Source organism: Pinus tabuliformis, chromosome 9, assembly GCF_031772625.1.
Source record: "Pinus tabuliformis cultivar Carrire ecotype Pingquan chromosome 9, CPIR1, whole genome shotgun sequence".
NCBI classification, from domain to species: domain Eukaryota; kingdom Viridiplantae; phylum Streptophyta; class Pinopsida; order Pinales; family Pinaceae; genus Pinus; species Pinus tabuliformis.
In genome coordinates this window covers 623,923,898-623,949,393 of record NC_142307.1, presented here as the reverse complement: position 1 = coordinate 623,949,393, position 25,496 = coordinate 623,923,898, and the positions used below count along the sequence as shown (strand labels likewise).

The 25,496-nt window shown below is 40.3% G+C and overlaps 1 protein-coding gene across 2 annotated transcripts in view; it reads right to left on the bottom strand.

Moving 5' to 3' along the window:
* LOC149150150 (pectin acetylesterase 8-like) overlaps positions 1–25,496 on the bottom strand; it is a 390,610-nt gene that overhangs the window by 248,978 nt on the left and 116,136 nt on the right. For both annotated transcript variants that reach the window (XM_089445213.1, XM_089445212.1), the window contains exon 4: positions 21,990–22,069. In XM_089445213.1, coding sequence (XP_089301339.1) covers positions 21,990–22,069 — 80 coding nt within the window. The remainder of the gene's footprint in view (positions 1–21,989; positions 22,070–25,496) is intronic.

Below are 25,496 nucleotides of genomic sequence, written 5' to 3'. Positions count from 1 at the left end.
GCAGGTGAAAGCAAGATGAGGAGGGAAGAAGCAAAGAAACTATCATGCTTGATGATGACTCCTTGGAAATGATGAGCATGATGGAGGGAGGGAACTAAAAGGACCCTAAAGGAACTAATGACTAAAGGAGTAAGCATGCATCTTGATCTAGTATGGCATCATAGATAGAAGCATGTGATAGTAGCATACTTAAAGTCTACTTGTTCAAAATTACATGGAATCATCTAGTCCTTTAAGAATGAAAAGCTTGGGGACCATTATGCATAAGTGTTCATCCATACATTGTCTAACATTATGTTAGAGGAAGTCATTTTGCTAAGGTGGATCATCATGATCCTATAAGAGTCATCATCTTGGAAGGCTCTTGGAAGAAGCATTATGATAAGAGTAGTATATATTCCATATTGTACGAAAAAATTACTCTGAAAAGGATGAAGGAATGCAGTTGGTCAAGTTGCAGTCTCATTGTTGAATAAATTTAGCTAGATGATTGTGTGAGGGATTAAGGATGCATGTTTGAAATAACTTTTGGGTAGGATTCATATAATCCTAGAAGAAAAGTTAGTCATAAATTATGCATAATTGATCTTTCATTTGGTTATATGATGCCTAAGAAGATGAATTTGACTTACTCTGAATGGATAAGAATATTAAGACTTTCTCGCTAGAATATATGCATATATTAGTGATCAACATCTAGTATAATCTCCAAAAGAGAATGGTAACTTGGTAATCAAGTTTGATCCTTGGGCACTCTGATGCATGAAGGAAGAATTGTATGGAGATGGACCTTGAAGATGTTGATGATGAGAAAGTTGTCACAATGAGGTAAGTTTGATGTCGGTTATTTGGTTAACATATTGTTTTGCTACCTGGAAGAATGTTGCAGGATGACAGTTGAGGCAAGTTCAATTGTATGGAATGTATGAAGAATGTTGAGGAAAGCTCAATATTTGGTACTTGGCAACTGTGAAGTCAAGATGCGCTCATCTTGGGATTGAAAGGTAGCAGTGCGAGAAGATAACCTGAAGGTCAAAGGAGATCACTTTCTTGAGGAAGCTATGATCAATTGGAAACTTGGGAAGGCTCAATATAATGCCTTCATTGAAATTGACAAGTTGAAAGTGATGTGCAAGATTAATGACCTAGAACCTATCACAAGATTAAAGAAGATGGCTCCATGATACCTCGAAAGGAAGCAGGCTCGATACGATGAGATGCAGAGAAAAGAGGGAGCCAGGTAGCTATGAAGAATTGGCAGTTGATACTCTTATGAAGACAAGCTAGAAATCTTGTGGATATGACTTCCCAATTAGAAAGGAAGTCAAGAATCTCCTCTAGATTTGAGAGGGAGTGAAGGAGTCTCCTTGAATAGGAGCAAGGATCTATTCTCAAGTTAAAAGGAGAATAGGGATATCCTCTCTGGTTGAGAGGGAGTGATGTTGGACATCACATGTGCATTCTCTGCTTCATGTGTCAAGCACTTGACCAAGACTAACAACTGTAAGTCTAAGTGAAGGCCTTGGAGAGAGAATGGTAGAGGATTGGATAAGCATTTGTGGTTTCCTTGAGGATAGAACATCCAAGAAAGGAAAGGGACCGACACTCTTTGAGGACATGACAGGTATCCAAGATAAGAGTGGGTGAAGAGGACCGATATTCTTTGAGGATTCAGGGCTAAGAATCCAAGATAAGAATACTTCTAAAAAGGGCATACTTCGTGGGCATTCAAATGGGGTATGTGCCTTATAAAGGTAGTTCGGTGTCTCACGTAAAGCCTCCTAGCATAATGCTCTTGAATGAAGTAGAGCGTGTCTAGTTAGGCCTCAAAGACAATGTTGGTTGATCATGATGTTGATGCTTACAGTTGGCTTAACAATCCAACTCTTCTTATGAGAACTTTTCAAAGGGAGTATTGTCCTTACACCAGTTGGACAATTATGAATGCCTCCATAGTTAGGAGGGAGTTTTGAAGAATGTAACTAGTTTCGGCCTTCATAATTGTCATTTGACTTATGTAATAATGTAAATCTTATTTGGATAAAGAAAATGATGTAAAGGATAAAGGAAAATTATTTTTGCAACATGGGTTTCATGCTCAAGTCTTTTGTCATTAGGTCTCCTAGGTTTATCATGAATCTCGGAGTCATTGTTATTGTAAAAGACCGTTTTGGGCACTTGTATCAAAGAAAGTAAAGTTATTTTTATGTGGAAATGTCTAGAAGGGTTCTAAGAACCAAGTCAGCAAGCCTGGTACAAGTTGGCCTTGTGAGGCCATTCAAGCCCTAGGAAAGGCAATATAAGGGAAGGCATTCGACCTATTGATACACACATTAATCAAGCATCTTCTTGAGTTCGATTTACAATAGAGAAGGAATGTGAGAGTCTTAGAAGACAAGGGAGAAGGTCAGCGAAGGAGGAGGAAGCCCTAGAGAATGTGAAGGTTTGAAATCTTGTTATATGTTTCTCACACGTGTGAGTACCCTAAGAACTCTAGGGGTACCTCAGGCTCATAAATGTTTGAATCTTGATGGATGGAAACTTCAAGCATATTCCCTCCATTATAGTCCTTATCATTTATGTCATGTTTCATGGCCACCATAGGATTATGATTAGTAGGAAAGGGAGACTGATGAGATGGAGAGACACAACAAGCAGGTTGCCCACGATGACCACACATAGGAGAGATGAAGGATTTCTCATTATTAGTGATAATGTAAAAAGGGTTGAGGAAAGGGTCCACATGGGACTCAACTACAACCCCATAATTGTGAGGAAAAACGAGGGTCCCATCAATATCATCGTCATCAGTGTCATAGATAGGGTCCTTGTCGAAATGATTCCCACGAACCTCCAATTTTCCTTCTTTAATATGTAAGAAATCGTTGATATCAATATCTGAAGGGGCTCTGGGATCACCTTCTCCAAGGTCTTCAAAGGGTGGATCATTAGAGATAGTGTCGTTGGAAAAGATAGGCTTAACCTTAACTTCACTCTCTACAAACACACGCTCCCTATCACATGTGCTTTCAGAATTATCATCAGCCCATTTTTGTCATGTGGATCTAGGAAGGACCCTCTTTCCTGCCCATTATCTAGATTCCCAAGGTCATGATCATAATCAATGAAGGCTTCCTCTTGAATGTTTAATGCGGGTACTTGAAAATGTCTAAGAAAGCGTTCAAAGAACTCCTCAATAGATGAGATGCTCATACTTGAAAATGTAAAGATGTCTAGAGAAATGTTTTCTTCACCATACAAGCATTGGCCTTAAAGTTCAATGAAGAACTAGGGCTTCGTTATTCCAATGGAGTCGCTAAGAATGATATATCAATGATGTCGTAAGGGAAACAAGACACATCTCGTGTCCCCAACAACGGCGCCAAAAATGTTACCGCTCAATAGTAGGGGTCCTAGGAGGGGATCCTACAAAACGACTACTAGGTCAAGTGTCAACAATGGAGAAATAGCCCACTATCACCTTAGCTAAAGCTCCTTGCTCTTTACGAACTTTCACAGATGGGAGGAGTCCCGGTATGAGAGGAATCACTAGAATAGATGATTCAATGATAGGATATGAGGTGATTCCTAAAGCCTATTCACAAGAGAGGCTCAAATAATGGGCTTACTTGCTATAGAAGCAAGATGAATGGCTCTCTTAGAAGGGCTAGGGGATTACCAAGACCTAGGGTTGGAGAGTATTACTTGAAACGAGGTGCCCAAGATCAAGGAATCCTAAAGAATAGGGTTTCTAGGTGATCTTTGTGAAATTGAAGTTATAGGGTAGTGGGACCACAAAGAACCCCAAGTGGGCCCAGACAAGGTCAAGGGTTTGGATTGGAGCAACCAATAGATGATCTTGACCAAGTTAGGGAGGAGAATAGGATCAAAGGAATTGAATTTCTCTTGGAATTTGAGTGCAATGATCCTAATGAAGCCACCAACCAAAGGGAACCTAGGGGAGAGAATGGCCTTCAAGCTAGGGCTTGGAATATCTCGAGATTCCACCATGGGATCGACCTCAAATTTGGAGGACCTCTCAAGAAGACCCCAGCGCAGTAGTGGACCAATTTTCACGGATTTTCAATGGTTAAAAGTGATTTTAAGATGATGCCCTAGGAAGCCTACTAGGTTGGGGCTTAGAAAGAGGAAGAGAAGGTGAGAAGAATATTCTTTCGTGATCACCTTAGGACTAGACCAGTGCCTAGCCAATTGGGAGAATGGAATCAAATGAAATCAACGTTTAGATAGGCTTAATTCCAACCAAGGAGTTCCCCAGCAACTTCGTATGGCCTAAGCAACAACTAGGTTACAAAGGGAAATTTATACTTCTTTATATTGCAAATGATGACTTATCAAGGCAATTCATGAACATTCATGTACCTCTAGGACAATAATTCACCATACTTCAAATGATCATATGAAAAATCCCTCACAAAGACAAGCCCAACAACTTCGCATAAGATAAAGAGAAGCTACACCAGCTTCATGAACGAAAATATTCCATAGACAATTTTATGAGACAAAAATTACAAATAAGCATGAAAAGGTACTCACAAGTATAGTGAAATTATTCCAATCATCAAGATGCAAAGAAATCGAAGCTCCAAGACAAGAAATTAAGCTTTTCCAAACATCGAAATGCATTAGATCTCCAATTCATCCATCAAAGAGGCTAGCTGAAATTCTCAAGAAGAGATAGTCCAATCCAAAAATGTGATGAGAGAAATGAATGAGCCTCTCATCTATTTATACAATCCATAAGGGGGTTCGAATCCATGTTTTAAAACTCAGACTCGAGCTCAGAACCGACCAAGTGTCAACTCCAACTCGATATCGACTCAGACTAGTTGATTCCAATAACTTAGTCTTTGTAAAAAGTCAATTAAGTATTTAATTTTTAATGAAAAATAATATTTTTAAAGATTTTCGTTCATGCTTCCAAACTCAAAGCATTAGAATAATCGAGAGAAGACCACCTGATCAGAGTATGCTCATGAATATATCTATTATAACAAAATGGCACCGAGTGCACTATCCAGTACATGTAATATATAGAGATTAGAACAAAAACACATAACCAATGCTGCTCCAAAAACCAACTCCTCAATGGCAAATGTTGCTCCAAAAACCAACTCCTCATTGCTGCTCCAAAGATCCCCCAAGAACCTCCTCAATGTTGCTCCAAAAACCAACTCCAACTACTCACAAGCTCCTCACAAATGCTCACAAAAAATGCAATGAAATAGTTGTGAGGAAAGATGAGGGTGTTGGGTCACCTTTATAGGCATGGGAGAGGGGTAGAGGGGCTAGGAAATAGTTTAAACAAAAAAAATTGATTTCAAGTCCACTCAGGCCGCCTTTTTTTCTTGTCGTCGAGACAGGTCGGTTTAAGTCGAGCTCGGCTGATCCAGCTGATCCGTTATCGAACCAGCCATTTCAGTGACCAACTCGATTGGTTCGTTAATGGACTGGTCGCCGAACCCGATAATTGACCTAGTAGGTCCGAGCACGGGTATGGCTCGGTCAATCAGGCCTAGTCTGAGTCAAACCACCCTAGATTTAAAACTATGGTTCGAATAGCCTATTAACCTAATAATTCCCCTCAATAATAAAATAATGTGCAAGAATAACAAACTTGGTGACAACCCCACCGAGATAGCTCCATAATACAAAGATAAGCCTCTAAAAAAGGCAAAATAATAGATACAATGAGTCATTGGGCCATTGAAGAGGCCTAGTTGAGTCCAAAGTGTGCCAAGGTGAGAGAATAGGCTTCAAACATGGTGATCAAGGGGGTGAACCTTGATATCCAAGAAAATCAAATGTGGTGTCCCCAAGTGGGTGTGGGGACACAATGACCTCCTCATGGATCTCCAAGTGGATCGATAATGCTTGTATACAATATGTAAGGGCTAGAATGATGACATAAGCCCTCCCTTTGTCTCCCATGGTGAGACACATCCTCATATAGGCTTTGGAACACCAGCCAAGTGTGTGGCGTAAGTGTGAGGTCGGATGGGCATGGTTGTCCAGGTGCATCATCCTCATCCAAAAGGTGGAACACGAGCAATCAATGAATGATGTTGAGGGATCCAAGAAGTGGCAATCTTCTCTCTGTTATGGTGGAGGCCCATGCCACTCAACACTCACCCTACAAGCGCCAATATGACCCTCTACAAAGCTTAGATCCCATATAAGGAGACCAAACCCCAAATGGAGACCCGCTTGCAATTCTGTATAAGATCCAATGTGTCCCCTCGCCTTCAAGTACAACAAATCATTAGAGTAATTGAGTAAAAGAGATTACAAGTCATGGAAACAAGTAGACACTTCATAGTGACATGCACTTCCATTGTAGGCTTTAGCATGTACAGGTGTCTCCAAGCTCAATAAGGGGGCTAGCCGGAACCTATTATGTGGTTTCCACCTCTAAGGGGGCGACATGTCTATGGTACATCCATCAAGTGGTAGGTGGCATGTGAGATAATGATGGAATGGAATGGAGCATCAGCGGAAGCCTCCAAGCCACATGCCACAGTACAAGGGTAGCTATAATAGGGAAGCCCACACTTGGGTATATGGATGTAGGAGGGAGCAATTGCAGTACATGAATTGCCTCAGCCTTTGTTTTTCCACCCTTCTTCATATGCCTTTTGCCTTTGATTGATTTTACTTCATAACTCCTCGAGGCTCCAGGGGATGAGAGCATGATGTGTAGGATATAGCAGTAAATACCCCCTTAAGGTGGGGTAGTTCATCACTATTAAAATTGGCAACTAGGGCCAAACTCCATGTGGGTCATCTTATTAATGGAAGCTGATATTTTTCTTGGATCCCTCTCATCGAGAGGTGTAGGATTGATCTAAATATCATCCGATTCCGATAAATATTCATGGAGATATGAATTTATTTGTGTTATGGGACAATTCGTCAAGGTTGGCCAGCGACCAAATAAACCCCACTTGTGCTCAACGTTTTAGTATAAATAGACGTGGCCTTCAAGTCATTTCAACACACTTGGGATCTCTTCCTCTCTACTTGTCTCGGGTTTTAGTAGGAGGAGAGATCCTAAGGGATAACGCTGCCCTAATCTAGAGGGCATAAGCCGGCACTGCCAGGAAAAGCCGAAACTGCCGAGAATAACTGGAATTGCCGAAACTGTCGGAACTGTCAGGAATTGTCGGAACTGCCAGGAATAGCCAGAATTGCCGGAACTGTCGGAACTGTCTGGAATAGTCGGAACTGCCGGGAATTGTCGAGAACTGTCAGAACTGCCGGGAATAGCCGAAATTGCCGGGAACTGCCAGAATTGGCGGGAACTGTCGGAACTGCCAAGAATAGCTGAAATTGCCGGAACTACCGACACTGCCGGGAATAGCCGGAATTGCCGGAACTGTCGAAACTGTCGGGAATAGCCAGAACTGTCGGGAACAACCGAAACTGCTGAGAATAACCGGAACAGCCGAGAAAGCTGACGCAGAGGGCAGAAGTCGGAACTGCCGAGAACTGCCGGAACTGTTGGGAACTGGGAGAACTTCCGGAATTGCCAGGAATAGCCGAAACTGCCTGAACTGCCGGGAACTACCGAAACAGGCGGGAAAGCTGACGCAGAGGGCAGAAGCTGGAACTACCGAGAACAGTCGGAACTGCCGGAACAGCCGAAACTGCCGGAACTACCGAAACTGCCGGAACTGTCGGAAACAGCCAGAATTGCCAGAACTGTCAGAACTGCTAGAACTACCGGGAACAGCCGAAATTGCCAAAACAGTGGGAACTACCAGGAACAGTCGGAACTGCCGAAACTACCGGGAACTGCCGAAACAGCGAAAGCATCTGTCTCCGAAGGAGAGAAGCATGCAAGGGACAACTAACTAACATTGGGACAATCGTATGGTACTTAGTAGCAAATACACCAAGCATGCAGTGTTACAGCTAGCATGCAAGGGACAGCTAGCATGCAACAGCAAGCATGCAAAAGGACAACAAGCACACTAGGGACAAAAAGTAAGCAAGATGCAGCCAGCCCATAGGCCAGTATGGCAACATGGTGCAGCAATGGCACATAATGCAGTACAGTGATGGGTACAGTCATGATTAATGAAGCATGATGAGATGCAGCATAGTGATGATGGGTGCAGCATGGTGCAGCACGGTGAGGTGCAACATGATGACGAAATGCAGCACAATGATAGGTGAAGGAGTCACCTTGGAGAATCAGTTGAAGCAGCATGTCTTCAACTGATCTCATGTATCATCTTCTTAGAGATGATCTATGCTCTTATCTAGATAAGTCAAAGTGTTGACTTCTGTTGTAAACATACTATCTCTCTCTCTCTCTACTGAACTATTGAAGAACATATAAGAAGAATTGATCAAGGGTTTCCCCACATTGGGGTTTGCCCCTAGCTAGCGCCACATCTTGTGTCCTCTTGTCTTGGCCTGTCTTCTGCGATTTATGTTTATGTTCTATCTACAGTTTACTTTAATGTTGATGTGATTGCTAATTTGGAAAAGATATTGAGCTAACTGTAAAAATTGAAATAAATTGCTCTAAGCATAGAACATACCTAAAATTAACATGCTATCAGAGCTGAGGTGAAGACAATGCCCAAGCAAGAGTAAAAGAGCAATCACCAAAGAAGACAGTTGGGAAAGGACAAAAGGATCAGTGGATTCCTCATCCCTCTTCAAATTCACCGAGGGTGAAGTCAAAGCAGAGAATATTATCAGAATGGCGCAGCGAAAGTTTCTGATGCCCTACCTAAAGATCACTTCATTGGGAAGTCCAGATCAAAGGGTGGAAGGAAAGACAGATGCCTTGGTTGCAATAAGTTCGGCCATTATGCGAAGGAGTGTCCAATGGCAGAGACACATCTCTTGATGAAGATAACAATCATTCCAGGGACATCTTCAATGATCAAAGGAATGACAGGTAATGAAGGTCATCAAGGAAATGGCCGACTCCTCAAAAAAAAGCAAGGAACCGCAGGTATGAAGAATCAAATGTTGTTTTTGATAAGATAAAAAAGCTTTATCTTGTATTGGCCCTCTCCTTCAGCTTCTTTGGGAATCTGGCTTATTGATTGTAGTGCTTCAATGCACTTCATCGGATAGAAGGGTGCACTCCCTAATTTGGTAGAGATGGAAACAATCGTGGGATTATACTTGGAGTCGATGCCACCTATCCCGAAAAGGGTGTAGGGAATGTTACCCCTAAATTGAATGAGAGTAACTTGATTCATTTATAGAATCTCTTTTATGTACCTGATCGCAAGAAGAACCTGGTGTCCATTTCAGCAATGGAAGTCAAAGGTTACGAAGTGGCACTCATCGATGGAAAGGTACGTGTTTGAAAATAGAATTTTCAAAGATGTTTTTGAGTTTAGGGTTGTATCAAGTTGCAGGAAGTCCACTAGGGACCATGTCCATTGATACATAGCACTGGAGCTCTGTGAGTCAAATGGTGACAGGGATGCCTAAATTCAAAAAGAGCATGAAAGTACATGTCTGAGATGTACCGAAGGAAAATACAAGGGGACCATTCCCCTCATGTAGCAGGTCCACAGGTTTGGAACAACCCGAGGGGTTTGAGATTGATGATCAGGAATCTCACGTATGCAGGTGGAAGAAAGCCCTCTATGGCTTGAAGCAAAACTCCTCGGGCGTAGTATGAAAGGATTGATAGCTATCAGATAAAGCTGAGATTCACTAAGAGTAAAGTCGATCCAAACCATTGTTTGAAGGTTGTGGATGATAGACCTCTCATACCAGCACCTTATGAGGACGACCTATTTCTGACAGGTGCAGACTCTCTCATTTGCAGAAGTAAGAGGGAGTTGGATTCCGAATGTGGAATGATAAACTGCAAACCTGTGACTACCTCGAGGATCTTAACTTTCAGAAGTTATATGGTAGTGATGTTGGACCAGATTTGGGAAATGCCTCTGAGTTCCATAAACTCATTTGCATTGATGTTCTTGGTGAACTTCTGTCCAGACATATGTTTTGTAGTTAGCATGGTAAGCTCATATTTGGTTGAGCCTCACTGGATTGGTGCTAAGAATCTTCTGAGATATCTTCGGGGCACAATCTCTCATGGATTGAGATACACTGCCGGAAATATGAAACTGCATGATTATTCGAATGTTGACTGAGCAGGTAGTGTGAAGAATCACTAGAGCACTTCTCAGTGCTAGTTCTCTTTGGATTCTGCTTCGATATCATGAATGAGCAAGAAGCAAAAGTCGGTTGCTATAAGCACCATCAAGACCGAATACATAGCTACGAGTATGATCTCGTGTGAAGCTGCATGGTTGCAGAAGTTCTTAAGTGAGCTGTTTGTACACATGATGAATACCACTGTGATTCTTTGTGACAACCAAAGGGGGGATTCGATTATTGAGGAATCCCGTATTCGATGATTGGTCCAGCAGATAGACATCAGATACTACCATATCTGGGATATGGTAAGTCGATGAGCGAGGAGGCTCCATCGCATTGAGACTGGTGTACAAGTCGCAGACATTTTGTCAAAGCCCTAGGGAAAGGTCAAATCTGTGACTTTCCCGAACGACTTGGAGTCGTTGAGAGACCTTCTTATAAGGGTCCTGCATGTTGCATGCATTGAGCTCTAGGAGCTCTGGGGGGCTTGGGGTACTTACTAGAGCAACATACGACCATAGGGCGACTCACCCTCCCCTGGTGGTGCGCTATGTACAAGATGACAGGTTCAACCTTCCCCTGTGATACCTCATGGCGACTATGGAACAGGATGATTAGTTCTCCTGTGGGCCAGGATGATTATTTCTCCCGTGGCAACTGTGGAACAGGATGATTAGTTCTCCTGTGGGCCGGGATGATTAGTTCTCCCATGGCAACTGTGAAACAGGATGATTAGTTCTCCTGTGGGCCGAGATGATTAGTTCTCCCGTGGCGACTATGGGGCAGGATGATTCGTTCTCCTGTGGACAAGATGATTAGTTCTCCTGTCGAGGCATCCTACCCATGCAGTCTGGGACTCATGGGAAGTACCTCTCATCTGATCAATGAGAAGGGAAATGGGGTTAGGGACCATAGTAGTACTATCGATGGACGCATCGATGTATCTACCATACTCCCTATGCTAGGATGACCTCCATTGATCTGGGATCAATGAAACTGATCTGGGATCAGTATGAGTGGTTTGAGACACTCTCTTGTGATATTGATCTTGGATCAATAAAACTGACTTCGGGCCAGTAAGAGTGATGTGACACACTCTCTTCAGATGAAACTGACTTCGGGTCAGTAGAGAATGGTATGAGACATTCTCGATCAATTCTTCTTCTTCATGGTTCAGCAAAGCAAAGCAGAGCAGTGCAAAGCACTGATAGCAGAGATAGTACAGTCGGACATATGGATCAGCAGATGGAGTTCTCCCTAGTTGAGAGGGAGTGTTAAAATTGGCAACTAGGGCCAAACTCCATGTGGGTCATCTTATTAATGGAAGTTGATATTTTTCTTGGATCCCTCTCATCGAGAGGTGTAGGATTGATCTAAAGATCATTCGATTCCGATAAGTATTCATGAAGACATGAATTTATTTGTGTTATGGGACAATTCGTCAAGGTCGACCAGCAACCAAATAAACCCCACTTGTGCGCAACATTTTAGTATAAATAGAGGTGGCCTTCAAGTCATTTCAACACACTTGAGATCTCTTCCTCTCTACTTGTCTTTGGGTTTTAGTAGGAGGAGAGATCCTAAGGGATAACGCTGCCCTAATCCAAAGGGCATAAGCATGAACTGCCGAGAAAAGTCGGAACTGCCGAGAATAACCGCAATTGTCGGAACTGTCGGAACTACCGGGAACTGCCAAAACTGTCGGGAATAGCCAGAATTGTCGAAACTACCGGAACTGTGGGGAATAGTCAGAACTGTCGGGAATAACCGAAATTGCCGAGAATTGCCGGAACTACCAGGAATAGCCGAAATTGCCGAAACTGTCGAAACTGCCGGGAATAGCCAGAACTACCGGGAATAGCTGGAACTGCCGGAACAACCAGGAAAGTTGACGCAGAGGGCAGAAGCCGGAATTGCCGAGAACTGCCCGGAACTACCGGGAAAAGCCGGAACTGCTGGAACTGCCAGGAATAGCCGGAACTGCCAAGAACTGCCGGAACAGGCGAGAAAGCTGACGCAGAGGGCAGAAGCCGAAACTATCGAGAACAGTAGAAATTGCCGGAACTGCCGAAACTGCCAGGAACTGCTGGGAACAGCCGGAATTGCCAAAACTGTCGGAACTGCCGGGAACAGCCAGAACTGTCGGAATAGCTAGAGCATCTGTCTCCGAAGGAGAGCAGCATGCAAGGGACAACTAACTAACACTGGAACAGTTGTATGGTACTTAGCAGCAAATACACCAAGCATGAAATGTTACAGCTAGCATGCAAGGGACAACTAGCATGCAACAACAAGCATGCTAGGGACAACAAGCAAGCAAGATGCAGCCAGCACATAGGCCAGTATGGCAATATGGTATAGCAATGACACATAATGCAGTACAGTGATGGGTACAATCATGATTAATGAAGCATGATGAGATGCAGCATAGTGATGATGGGTGCAGCATGGTGCAGCACGGTGAGGTGTAGCATGATGACGAAATGCAGCACAACGATAGGTGAAGGAGTCACCTTGGAGAATCAGTTGAAGCAGCATGTCTTCAACTGATCTCATGTATCATCTTCTTAGAGATGATCTATGCTCTTATCTAGATAAATCAAAGTGTTGACTTCTGTTGTAAACATACTATCTCTCTCTCTCTCTCTGCTACCACATGAAAGATACCACACGAAGGTTAGTGTCAAGACTAGACACAAAACAAAAACAAGATCAAGAATCATACGCGATCACAAACACACATGGTGTACCTAAGATCCCCTTATTCAATTTCGAGCGGATATAGGATACATTAACACCGCAAAAAATATATCTTTATTAAATATTGAAGTACATCAATCTTCACCTTCTCAAGCAATGATAAATTCAAGCTCACACTCCCTTGAAGCATCTTCTCAATTACAACTTTGACTTGACTGTGAAATGGACTTGATTAAGTCACTCCAAAAATTACAAACTAAATTCACTTCAAAAAATCTCTATTCCATACTAACCTTCTCAAACTTCACTTATATCCAATAATCTCCACTTATATGTTTCTCCATTTTCTTAAAAACAACCATCAACCTAAAATTTATTATTATATGTTCTTTTACTTTCTTTAAACTATCCAATTCACGTGTGAGAAAGTAAAAAAATTTATCCACTTCAGAAATTCACCTTTAACTCCACAAAACAGTGAACTATGCAATCGCGCATGTTGGACTGATTATGTTGCTACACGATGGTACCGGGCTCCTGAGTTATGTGGTACCTTTTTTCAAATTATACTCCTGCCATTGATATTTGGAGTATTGGTTGCATACTTGTTGAAGTCTTGACTGGAAAGCCGCTTTTCCCAGGCAAAAAATGTTGTTCATCAGCTAGATTTGATGATGGATCTTCTTCGCACACCTTCCCCAGAAACAATTGCAAGGGTTCATAATGAAAAAGCTAGAAGATACTTGAATAGCATGCGCAAGAAACAACCTGTACCTTTTACACAAAAATTTCTGGGTGCAGATCATTTAGCACTTAAACTTTTGGAAAGATTGCTTGCATTTGATCCGAAGGATCATCCTACTACAGAGGAGGCTTTGGCCGATCCTTATTTCAGGGAGTTAGCAAGAGTATCCCAAGAGCCTGTAGCTCAGCCAATAACTAAAATGGATTTTGAGTTTGAGAGACGGAGGTTTAGAAATGCAATCGAGACAATTGTCAACCTGACACCCTTTCTGAATTTGTGAATCTTCAGTTTGTCAAAGGCATCACATGCTCCCACAACTGAGAAGAGGGTAGTTGAGATAGAAGATGAACCTGGATCATTTTCACCAGAGTTGTCGGATGCTTCTGAAGGAGACGAAGGTCTAGATCCAGAAGCTGACAAGGCTGAATTAGAAAGACGACGGGTTGTTGTATTAGAAGAGCAACAACGGCGGTTGCAGGAAGCTACCACAAGGCCCAACATTGTTGACAATAGCGTTGAGCTAACAAATCATGAGAGGACACTCGCTATGAAGGCAATGGGAGCGATTGAAGTAGGAGATGCAGTATTGGGTTCCGGTGCTGAAGTAAATCTTGAATCCCAAGTTTATTGGTGGCACGATAAGTATCGTCCTCGGAAGCCTAAATACTTCACCTGAGCTCCTGATAAATGTTCTTCCCCGGTTGCTGGGTTTTGTTCATGGGAGTTGTTAAACACACACATGGCAAAGACAAATAGGAAAGATAAAACATGAGTACAATTTTATTAACAAATCATATACATTTATAGCACATGATTTGACCGTTGGGTTTCACATCCCAAGGTCTCTTGGACTTCCTTTTGTCTATTCGACTTCCACACTAACCCCTTGAGGATTAGGTGTCCAATATTCCCCCCCTTAATCCGAAGGGTTATGTATGAGTCCAAGAAGAGAGTTGTAATACAAAATGTGCAAAAAATGCATGGCAGCACTAGGCTGAATGTGCTCTCTGAAATGTTGGTATAAAGGGTGGTGGTTTAAGGATGACCACAAACACTGGAACGCTTAGTGCAGTTCCCAGACCTCTTCCAATTCTGGCATGAAGCTCATGTCTTCTACTAGAGGAAGTGCTCCTGATGTTTTGAAGAGGGAAACCTTCAACCATGAAAGGGAGGTCTCACCCCGCATAAAAGGGAGAACTTCAACCTGAAAAGGGAAGTCTCAACCTGTGATGGTTTAAGGATGACCAACAACTCTGGAATGCTTAATGCAATTCCTGGAACTCTTCCAAGTCTGGCAAGAAGATGAAGTCTTCTGCTAGAGGAAGTGTCCCCAACTCTATTCCTGGAATTCTTCCGAAACTGGCAAGAAGCTGAAGTCTTCTGCTAGAGGAAGTGTCCCAGATTCTTTGAAGAGGCATTACCAAATGAAGGCATGCTCAGGGGCATCTTTGTCTCTGGCTACAACTCTGAAACTGGTGTGGCAGGTTGTGGCTTAGGCTCGCTTGATGTGGCTTTGAAGCTTGTAGATGACCATCATTCCCCCCCTGTCAGATACAAGGTGAGATGATGGAGAAAACTCAACTGCAAGACTGTTCAATACTCTGGAACAAGTTCTGACATGTGATTGGAATATCTTCTTGGTTGTTGATGCCCATTGCCAAGAAGCGATCCATCCAAGATGAATCTTTGTTCTTGCAGGACGTTTGTTTCTGAAGCATCTGTGTGAAGAATGGATGGTTTTATGACAGTGCTTACATGGATGAAGATCAAAACAGTGATCTTTCAAATGGCCAACTTGGTGACAGTGTTGGCATTTCACAATCTGTTGTTGTTGCTGTGGAAAAGGAGTAGAATCTGGAACAACTGGAGGTGAACTATCATGAAGGAATCCAGCACTCTGAAACTAAATGGGCTTTGAGTAGTCTAGAATATGAAAGGACAAGTCCTTCTCATATCCGAGACCAGTTTTGTGTTTGTTGTGGACAAGCTCTTCCCAAGGTCTAATAATGGGCTTGGGAAGTGCAAGCTGAACTTCTGCATCTGCATGTAACCTTGCTGCTTTATGGGAGTCTGTTTCAATCTTCTGAACAGAAACAAGTTCAGAATGATGACTCCTCTGTTTTAATTCTTCTTGTTGTAGCTGAGATTCAAGCTGCAAAAAATCAATTTTCTCTTGTGCATTTTGTAGACAGACCTGAATGTCTGTGAGAGAAACTTTGCTGACTTTTAATGTATCATGATTAGTAGACAATATCAGAGTTTTGAGGAACTCTAATACTTCATTGATTCTGGTCATTTTTCTTCAATGCCAGAATTACACCTTAAACACTGATCACAACTACTACTCAATGCAGAAAAGTAATACCCACTCACAGTACACAGCAATACCCTTTATAAATGTGCAGCAAATGATCAGTGTGCAACCAGCAAGCACCAATTACAATCCATTACCTAAAAAATAAGAGTTTACTCATGACCAGCACTATGTTCTAACTTCTGACAATACAACCGACAAAACTTTTCTCCACAAAAGATTACTTTTATTTGTCAAAACAATCATTGCCTTTATACAGCCCACCAAACTCTTATGCAGCAGTCGAATCAAGGAATCAATGCATATATATGTAGACAAAAACTATAATGAGTTTTAAATACAATGCCACACTGGGGCAGCAGCGACTACAAACTTGCTTGGATCCTTCAAATACTCCTTCACTTTCTCGGCCAGTGGAAAAGAATAGTCAAGTTCAGTAGCGACTGCTAATACATTCTTAAAACCATTGATGATAACATGTGGGACAGCTGCAATTGTGGGATTACAGATAGTCAGAGAAAGAGCAAAACATCTGGTTAATCAAACCACGGTAATTCGATTGTATTCTACATGCATTTGCAAGACGGAATTTGTACGAGAAGTTCCACTAGAAATTGAGTGGTCAATAATCGTCTCAACCAGAGGTGGTAAAACAAATTCTACTGGAAAGCTTATATATGTTGACTAGTATATTTATTATTGTTACAATATTTGCTTCCTTATCTCAAGGCAGTAGAGAATTACACGGCAGCCTCCTGATGTCGTTGATATATAACACTTGTAGATATTGTCGAGTATATATATAACACGGAAAAGCTTACCCAGTTCTGTAATCCCCAAAGAGACTTCGTCGTTTGAACATTTAAAATCTTGAATGACCATTGTCAATTCATGAACATCAAAATAGTAAATTAGTCGTTGGACAATAAGGGAAATACGAAGTGCAGCAGTTTTTGAAAGATAGATTTTCTTTCATGTCACACTCACAGATGAAGGGTCTCAACTTCAACACATAACGGTTCAAAGTGCTTTAATTACATCATCCTTTAGTACAGATTGACAGGTCGATAATATGCATTATGAAATAATACATACCAGATACCAAAATATCAAACCAACTCAATCAGTCACGCGCAGACTAGTAATAACTCAAATCAACTACCAATTGTTATAGATCTCACCATCTAATAATGTATACTTCAGTATCTTCTCCTGACAGGACTCCTTGAGTGATGACCCCCACGCGGTGACCTCCGACGAACAATTTTGCGTCGAAATGGACCATTGCTGAAGGCCCAATCAACAGATATGTTTTGAGTCAATAATTCTGCTCCATTAAGATTCGTTATTGCAGCCTGAGCCTCCTTAAATGTTTCATACTCAATTAAGGCATAGCCCTTGACGAAACCAGTTCACTTCATTTCAACTAGAACAGCATCATGTTATATCAATGCGTCAAAAGCCCAAAAATACGCCGGCATCTATAGTGATTTGAATTAAATTTCTAATACCCAAAACAACGGCATGGTTCACACAGTAATTGCATAGACTGGAATCTCTTCCTGGAGAGACAGCATTGTATTTTGGGAATGAGACAGCGGAGCGGATAGGTTTGGGCTCCGAGGACAAACCCCGAGTTCGATCAACCGCAGATTGAGGCAACGTGGAGTTTAGCACAGTTAGCCTCTCTCACCCCACCACAGTTTTTACCAAAATGAAGGATAACTTCATGCATGACAAATTCGTAATAGTTATGACAGATCCTAAGCGCACTCCTGGGTGCGAGTATTCTACACTAGTTGATAAGTGATTATAATGCCACCGAAAGTCACAGTAGAGGTCTATTAAGTAGCAACGAAGAATAAATACAAAGAGACGATCAGAATGAGTAGCAACGAAGAATAAATACCAAGAAATGGAGTGTAACCCAACAGCGTGGTATAGATCTCTCCAACGATGAGGGGATATGGAGGCCAGCAGCGTGGAGAGGGCAGCGTATGGAGGCCAGCAGCGTATATGGAAGCCCAACAGTCCAAATTCACAGTCTTAGCACAATTCGAGCAGCGTAGTAGGACTATGTTAGAGGAGCGAGGGAGGTTATAAAATTGGCAGAAAAAATCCATGACAAACTGACATTCTTCTGAAGAAAATAATACCATGTCAGAGAATAATGGTAAATCGCAGCGCTGTTATACCAGCGTGGAGAGAGCAACAAAAAACTCAAGTGTTACTGAGATTATCAGGCAGGGCAGACCCTGATTATCAAGCAGAGGGAAGACCCAGATTACTGTAGAAGGGAGTTACAATGACAGTTAGAAGCCAAAAATGGCACTGGAGAAATGACAGGTTGCAGCTAAAATTTAGTTGAGAAAATATTCATGAAATGCAAAATTGATGGCAGAAATGACCTACATAAAAAGGCCATAAAACAAATGGCTCAAAGAAATTATGCAGGGCAGGAATATGCCTACTCTGATACCATGTTAAACACACACATGGCAAAGACAAATAGGAAAGATAAAACATGAGAGTACAATTTTATTAACAAATCATATACATTTATAGTACATGGTTTGACCATTGGGTTTCACATCCCAAGGTCTCTTTGACTTCCTTTTGTCTATTCGGCTTCCACACTAACCCATTGAGGATTAGGTGTCCAACAAGAGCGTTCAAAATTCCCTGTAGACAACGATTTTAAATTGTTGCTCCTCCACACAGAAATTTGCTCCAATTCCTCTTTCTACTCCACGCAATGGAGTCTCCTTCACGCACAATTCATTCTTTAAAAACCTCACATACACCCAGAATCACCGTAAGCTCTGATACCACATGAAGGAGAATCACACAGCCATATCACAAAGCCATATAACCATATGCACAGCCAATTAACACGGCAAAATTAAACTAGCGGAAAAGGCAGAGAGCCATCATGTGGTCTCTCATGCACATGTAATTCTCTCTTATTCAAATAATTTAATAATACATTTAAATACATGAGCAAGTGGTCTTAAGATAGTGCGTCTATCTTAGACTCACTTGGTTGAGACAATTTCTCAACTTACACACTAATTTTGGAGAGCTAGTTGGAGTTTATCTCTCATCCAAACTAGAATCCTTGGTTTGAGGAATTCTCATGATTTTGTTTATTTAGTTGGATTTATTATTGATTTTTAAAAGAGTGAGGCAAACATTCTGAAGATGTACACATGCACTTTGGGATTTTCTTGGAGTGAGGAACACTCTTGGACCCTCGTATTAGTTCCTTGATGACTTACAATCTATTTTGGAGGATAATGCCATTTCCAGCCTCCTTGGTTATGTGTTTTTGTTTTGATCTCTATATCATCATCATATATGTATTGGACAGTGCACTGGGTGCCATTTTGATATAATGGATATATTCATGAGCCTACTTTGATCATATGTTGCCTTCTATCTGTATTCTAATGTTGTGTGTTTGGAAACATGAATGAAAATCTTTAAAATTATGTTTTTTTATAAAAAAATAAATATTTAATGTATTTTTTACAACGACCGAGTCGATACCGAGTCGGAGTCGGAGTCGAAGTCGACCCTCGGCCAAGTCAGAGTCGGAGTCGGAGTTTTAAAACATTGATTTATATGTGGTTTAGGAGGTCGAATTTCTCCTTTAGGCCGACTTGTACCTTTTGAGATGACTTGGTCCAGCAACAAAAATTCAATTTTTCCTAGGACAAGTGGGATCTCCTTAAAATTTTCACGGCTTCTCCAAGGAGGGAATTGCTCCCTTAGCTGCCAATTTTCAACAGCGAAGATATGTCATTACACTACTATAGAGTAGTGGATAGGAAGTAAGCAGACGTCCAAAAACTAGATGATGAAATCACTATAGCATACAACTTAAATTTTGACTATGATGAAATAATGCAAAAAGCGTCACTAGCTTCAATCTCATACACCTAACAAATTAGAAATGAAGAAAATAAGCTTCAAAGAGAAATATTTACTCCAAAAGAGCAAATACAACAACCAACTGCAAAATATATTCCACCACATCTCAGAAGGAATAAAATCCACTCGACATGAAAAGAAAAAAGCAAAACCTACAATTCCACTGGCAACCATGACAAGGAAACCACAACCTAAGACCCTGAAGCTTAAAGGAGTCATAAAATATAGAAATGTAACAATACTCGAAGATTCTGTTGGTACTCAATTGTATAGAGTCTAGACATTCTTGTTGCTAAACAACTAAACCCCTTCGTGTACCCCATCAAGGACCTTACCTTTAATATCACTAATGGACAAAAGATTAAAGAAGTAGGAAAATTTCACAAAATCTCAATTCAAATATAGGAATTGATACTACAAACAAGACTTTATGCTCTACCACTGAGAAAATTGATATGGTGCTAGGTGCGGAATGGCTGATGCAGTTGATAACTTATACCACAAACCTTGAAGACGAATTCACGGAGTTTAATTTTCAAGTTCAACACTGTAAATTATATGGTGTTGGAGGTTCCACTCTCAAAAATAATCAATTACAATTAATAAAAGGAGGCAAAAAACACAATCAAACATACAACAATGGAAGCAAGGGAAATATAGTGCCAAGAAGCATAAAGATTTCATTATTAAACAATCAGGCCAAAAGACTTCATAGTATGATGCAAAAAATACAAAGGAACTTCATCAACATTCAAATCATAGACAAAGTCAAACCCCTAAAAATTGATAAGCCTCATTCCACATAAATATGCTCAACTAGAGAATCATATTTACTATGCTTTGAGGACAAAAAATTCCTTAAGAAGGTAGCAATGTTATGAACATAATAATATTCAAAATATAATAGATAGTAATAATATAATTAATTTCTTGAAAGGCCAAAGGGCACATATCCCTTCACCTCGTGAGTCGTGACCATTCAATGTATATCAATAGACTGTCACAAGACTCATTGTAACATTATTATTCTATCAACCAATATATCTTATATTTGCAGCATACTCTATCTTCAAGTATTAAACAGACACTGTTTACTACAAATATGAAACTTTAAAAATTATCTAAATCTTAACTAACCTAAAGTTACATGCTGTAACAATGTTAATTTAATTAATGCCCCTTCCTCTTAAATGTTAACTGCTAAATAGCTTTTTGGGTGTCATTAATTGCCGTTTACCTAACTTACAACAATAGGTCAATCCCCAACATCACACAAGAAGAAAAAGTCATTAAAATTCTAATCTATTGCCTCCAAAGAGCAAGATGTAATAATATTATTGTCGTGTACGCTAGATGCCAGATGAGCACCATGACAAATTTTATGGCCTGAAAAGAAGAATGCATCATCATATGTTGATGAAGAGAAATTGCATGAGACACCAACGAAATAGGTAGAATCCAAATGTTAAATTTTTCATATTCCAAAGGATTGAAAAGATGCATTTAATAGTTAAACACTAACGTTTATCAGACAAAAGAAAGGTCAAAGATAATATTAATAGTGATGTTTATCTTTTACGAGGTGTATGGTAAGTGCTAAGAACTAAGACAAAGAAAACTTTTAGAAGGATTTCAAAGATATGGTGGAAGCAAAAGGACATGAACCATATCAACAAAAAATGTACTCCTTTAGAAAAGTTTGAATGACATTTTGAACGAAAGAATTCACCATTCCACCCTTTTATGCTAAATCCGATGTTTATAGGTTAGATAGCTACCAAGAAAAGATGATTGTGGAAAATTACACTGAAAATTTCCTTAAAGAAACTCTGTTGTTTCAACCAATGTTAAAAAGGACTTAAATTCTACAATCATGATCATAACATATATGCATGCATACAAACAGATTTCCACGTAAGTTTGTCCAAACATTAAGCACACGAATTTGTTAGTAACAAGAGAAGGGAGGGCTCGATCTCTAAAGTTTTAATATAGGTGATTTAGAGGATTTCAAATTTTCGAAAGCCACTCCACTAATATGCCACTTTAAGTTTTAAATTTTAACCAATTTCTAATCAGTCATTTTAAGTCATTTATAAAGTATGAACACTAAAACCTCTATAACTAAGCTACCTGGATTTCAACCTCCATGTCTCCAAAATATGATGCCCCATCGCAATACCGAACCTTGACTCTATTCCAATTATAGAAATCTGTTACATATACTCTTGGAAATCATTACAGAGATCTACATATTTTTTATAATATATAAATTAGAGTAATTGATGATAGGAATTAACATATGAGTAGGACTCAAGAAATATTGTATCTACAAATGCCATGCATGAATTATATGAGTTATTGGTTTTTTATCTTACATAGAATGAGAAACTATCCACACTATAAGTAAATATGAACATAAAGAGCAACAGGTTTACCAGAATAAAACTTTAAAACGTCATGAAAAAAAACTTCTTGTAATAAAGCATGCTCAAATTTCTGTACAAATTACATCTGACTGGAACATTTCAAGACAGGGATGAAGATGAGATAAGACACGTTTAAGATGACAATGACATCCTGAATTTAAAAAAATCTCACATGATTATAAGGACTATACAAATTGAAATCCTATAAAAATGGATAGTGTTCCAACCATAGGCAACATATGAAAATATATATTCATTTATTAGAACACACATAACTGGATGTCTCATGCAGTGTTTGGAAAACCACCAAGTGAGTGAGTATAACACTGTGAGAGTAACATTGAATAGACAAGAGTAGAGATGTTTATTAAAGAAGAAAAGACTTGAGAATTCAATGTGGAGACAACTTTTGGATGAGTCCCCAATGCTGAAGTCTTACTGTGCAGTGGCACTGGAATAGCATGGTCTCTTAGATATCTAGGCAACTTGGGAAATTTAAATTATGAATGAAATACATATTAGGGAGATTTTTGGCACCTAAACAGGCTACAGATGGGATTGCTTTTGCTCACAAGATTCCTTGTGCTTGATTGGATTCGCAGAATTGTCACTCTCTGGAAGCGTATGGTGAGTTGAGTCCAATGAGAAATTGTAAACCTGTTGTTGTCCAACCATTTATAATTGTTGCACGCAGCATGAGAAACAATTGTTCACGTCCCATTAAATATTTGAATGTAGACAAACACAAGAGCATTTAGTTGTGTCCCCACAGTCCAGACTCCATATGCAGCAGCACATAGGATGAGCTGTGAATTAAGTGTACATGAAAATACCCAGGTTTGGAGGCACAAGGAAGATAGTTATACCCAGGGGAAACAAAAAATGTAGAGTACTGAATGCACGAAAAGGTCATGTATGCAAAGAAGATAAAGAGTTAGGCACAAGAAGTTGAAAGGATGTTGGCTGTTGGAAATTTTTTAACAATTTTAATTATATCATGTAAGCATTAAACAGTTAACAGCACCATTCAACAATGCACAACATCAAAGACAATACGCGAGATTTTTAGGTGGAAACCCTTCCAGGAGAAAAACCACAGAATGCTTTTAATATAAGTCTTAAAAATTACATCAACAGGAAGTTCCAACATCCAAGATTCCCCAGAAACAACCAGAAGGAGGCTCCAACCCCCTGATTTATCAACTCCAACTGAAAGCATGCACCAACACCTTGGTTTACCAGCTCTAACTGCAAGGAGGCTCCAACCACCTGGTTTTATCAACTCCAACTCAAAGGATTCTACAACACCTTAACTTACTAGCTCCAACTGGAAGGAGGCTCCAACCTCCTAGTTTATCAGCTTTGACTGAAAAGATGCTCCAACACCCTGCAAGCTCTAACTTGCCCTAGCACCACCCTACCATCTGAAAGTGTTATTCGGCTCCAACTTGAAGGAGACTCCAATCTCCACCTTGCACCACCCAACCACCCTACTCAACAAGTCACCACTTACCCTAAAGGCTCCAACTTTTAATTCACCAAAGTGGAACAAGTTTCATATATTTTCAAACTAGATCCACCTCTAGTCAATATAAACAACACCACATCAATCTCTTGATTCTGTCAATCTGTAATACTGGCACAAAGTCATCAGCAACAATACCGACTTCCTCTACTCAAAAGATCAAACCCTAACTCAGCAACATACTCTCACTAGCAGACCCTGCATAAATGACTTTGCTAAATACAAACCCTAGCAGCAACTCCGCAATACAAACCCTAGATTCCACAAGCAACAACAGTCCCTGATGATCTGGCATTACACTCCCTTATAATTAATGTTCGAGTGTCATTCATCATCAACAATATAAACCTACAGTAATACTCAGCACTTAATGTAGTAATCTTACTACATCATGGACAGCAATAACATCAAGACAATTTTGTCTTTAAAACACCAACCCAAGCAACAGAAAACAATAGATCAACCTTGCAACAGCGAGTAAACAAAACCTCATCATAAACACATCACTGTAGCAGCGAAAAGCAACATCTGATTCTTCAGTGACATATGGCACTTATGAAATAATTTCCCTAGAGGTTTACTAGCGGCATTAAAACTTAGTTAAAGGTTATATACATAGTACCGATGCATACAAGAGTAAACTTTGCACTTCACTTGGTCATCATTGCACATGGGTTCTTATGCTATCCAAATCCATGCATTAGCAGAACATCATATATACCAAATCTCTATTCTAGCATCAGCACACAGATCACTACTCAAGTGACACAATGTGTGCATTGTTGTTTCAGCAGATGTTATCAACAAACTCTAAAAGACTTTACTTCGATCTAACACCACTGCAGAGGTCGCTTGTCGAGCTTACCATATATGGCACAACTATTCTATGGCTCAACTATTCTATTCTATGGATCTAGGCAGGTTGCATTGTAAACTCTTGAAGAAAATGAATGACATTTTTCAAACCAACTAAACTCATTTACAGGGTAAGGAATCGAAGACCAAATTGTAATATCCCAAACGGAAAATTTGACAGGTTTTCGAAATTTCAACTCACAAATGCTTCAGACAAAATTTCATTCAATTAATAGAAGACTGCCATGTAAAATATAACTAATAAAGTTTAGCAACATGACAAGCAAAAAATGGTCTCAGCTTTTATTATACTAGATAAACTGGGGTTACATGCATATACAACCAAAATAGTTGAGATGAGAAGTTGGCCTCCAAGATAATCTGCTCCAATACTACACGGGCCCTCCACCAAACTGACATGAACTGTACTGCTAAGCTCTCCTGTGAATTCTGGATGAATTCACGAAGGGGAGATGGGTACTTGCCCAATCTCACTAATTCACCCGAAGGTTTCCATCCTGGAGCTACAATGAAGTAGAGAACCAGATTCTCAAACCTTTCATACAAGACATTGCTCAAATCCAAGATGTCCTCTAATGGCCTCCTCCTCCTCTTCTTATAGATCTGATAGACCCCTCTAGAAGCTCCTATTTTATTATTATTTTAATCATTGAGCACATTTCCCTTAATTAAAATATTCTTTTTAACGTGGGAAAATGGTAAATTGGCCACCATGCCTCTTCAAGCCAGGAAAAATAACTTCTAGCCATCCCATCCTGTATATCTTCTCGTTCCGGTTCCAACGAGCTATTACACTAAGGTGTTCTGCCA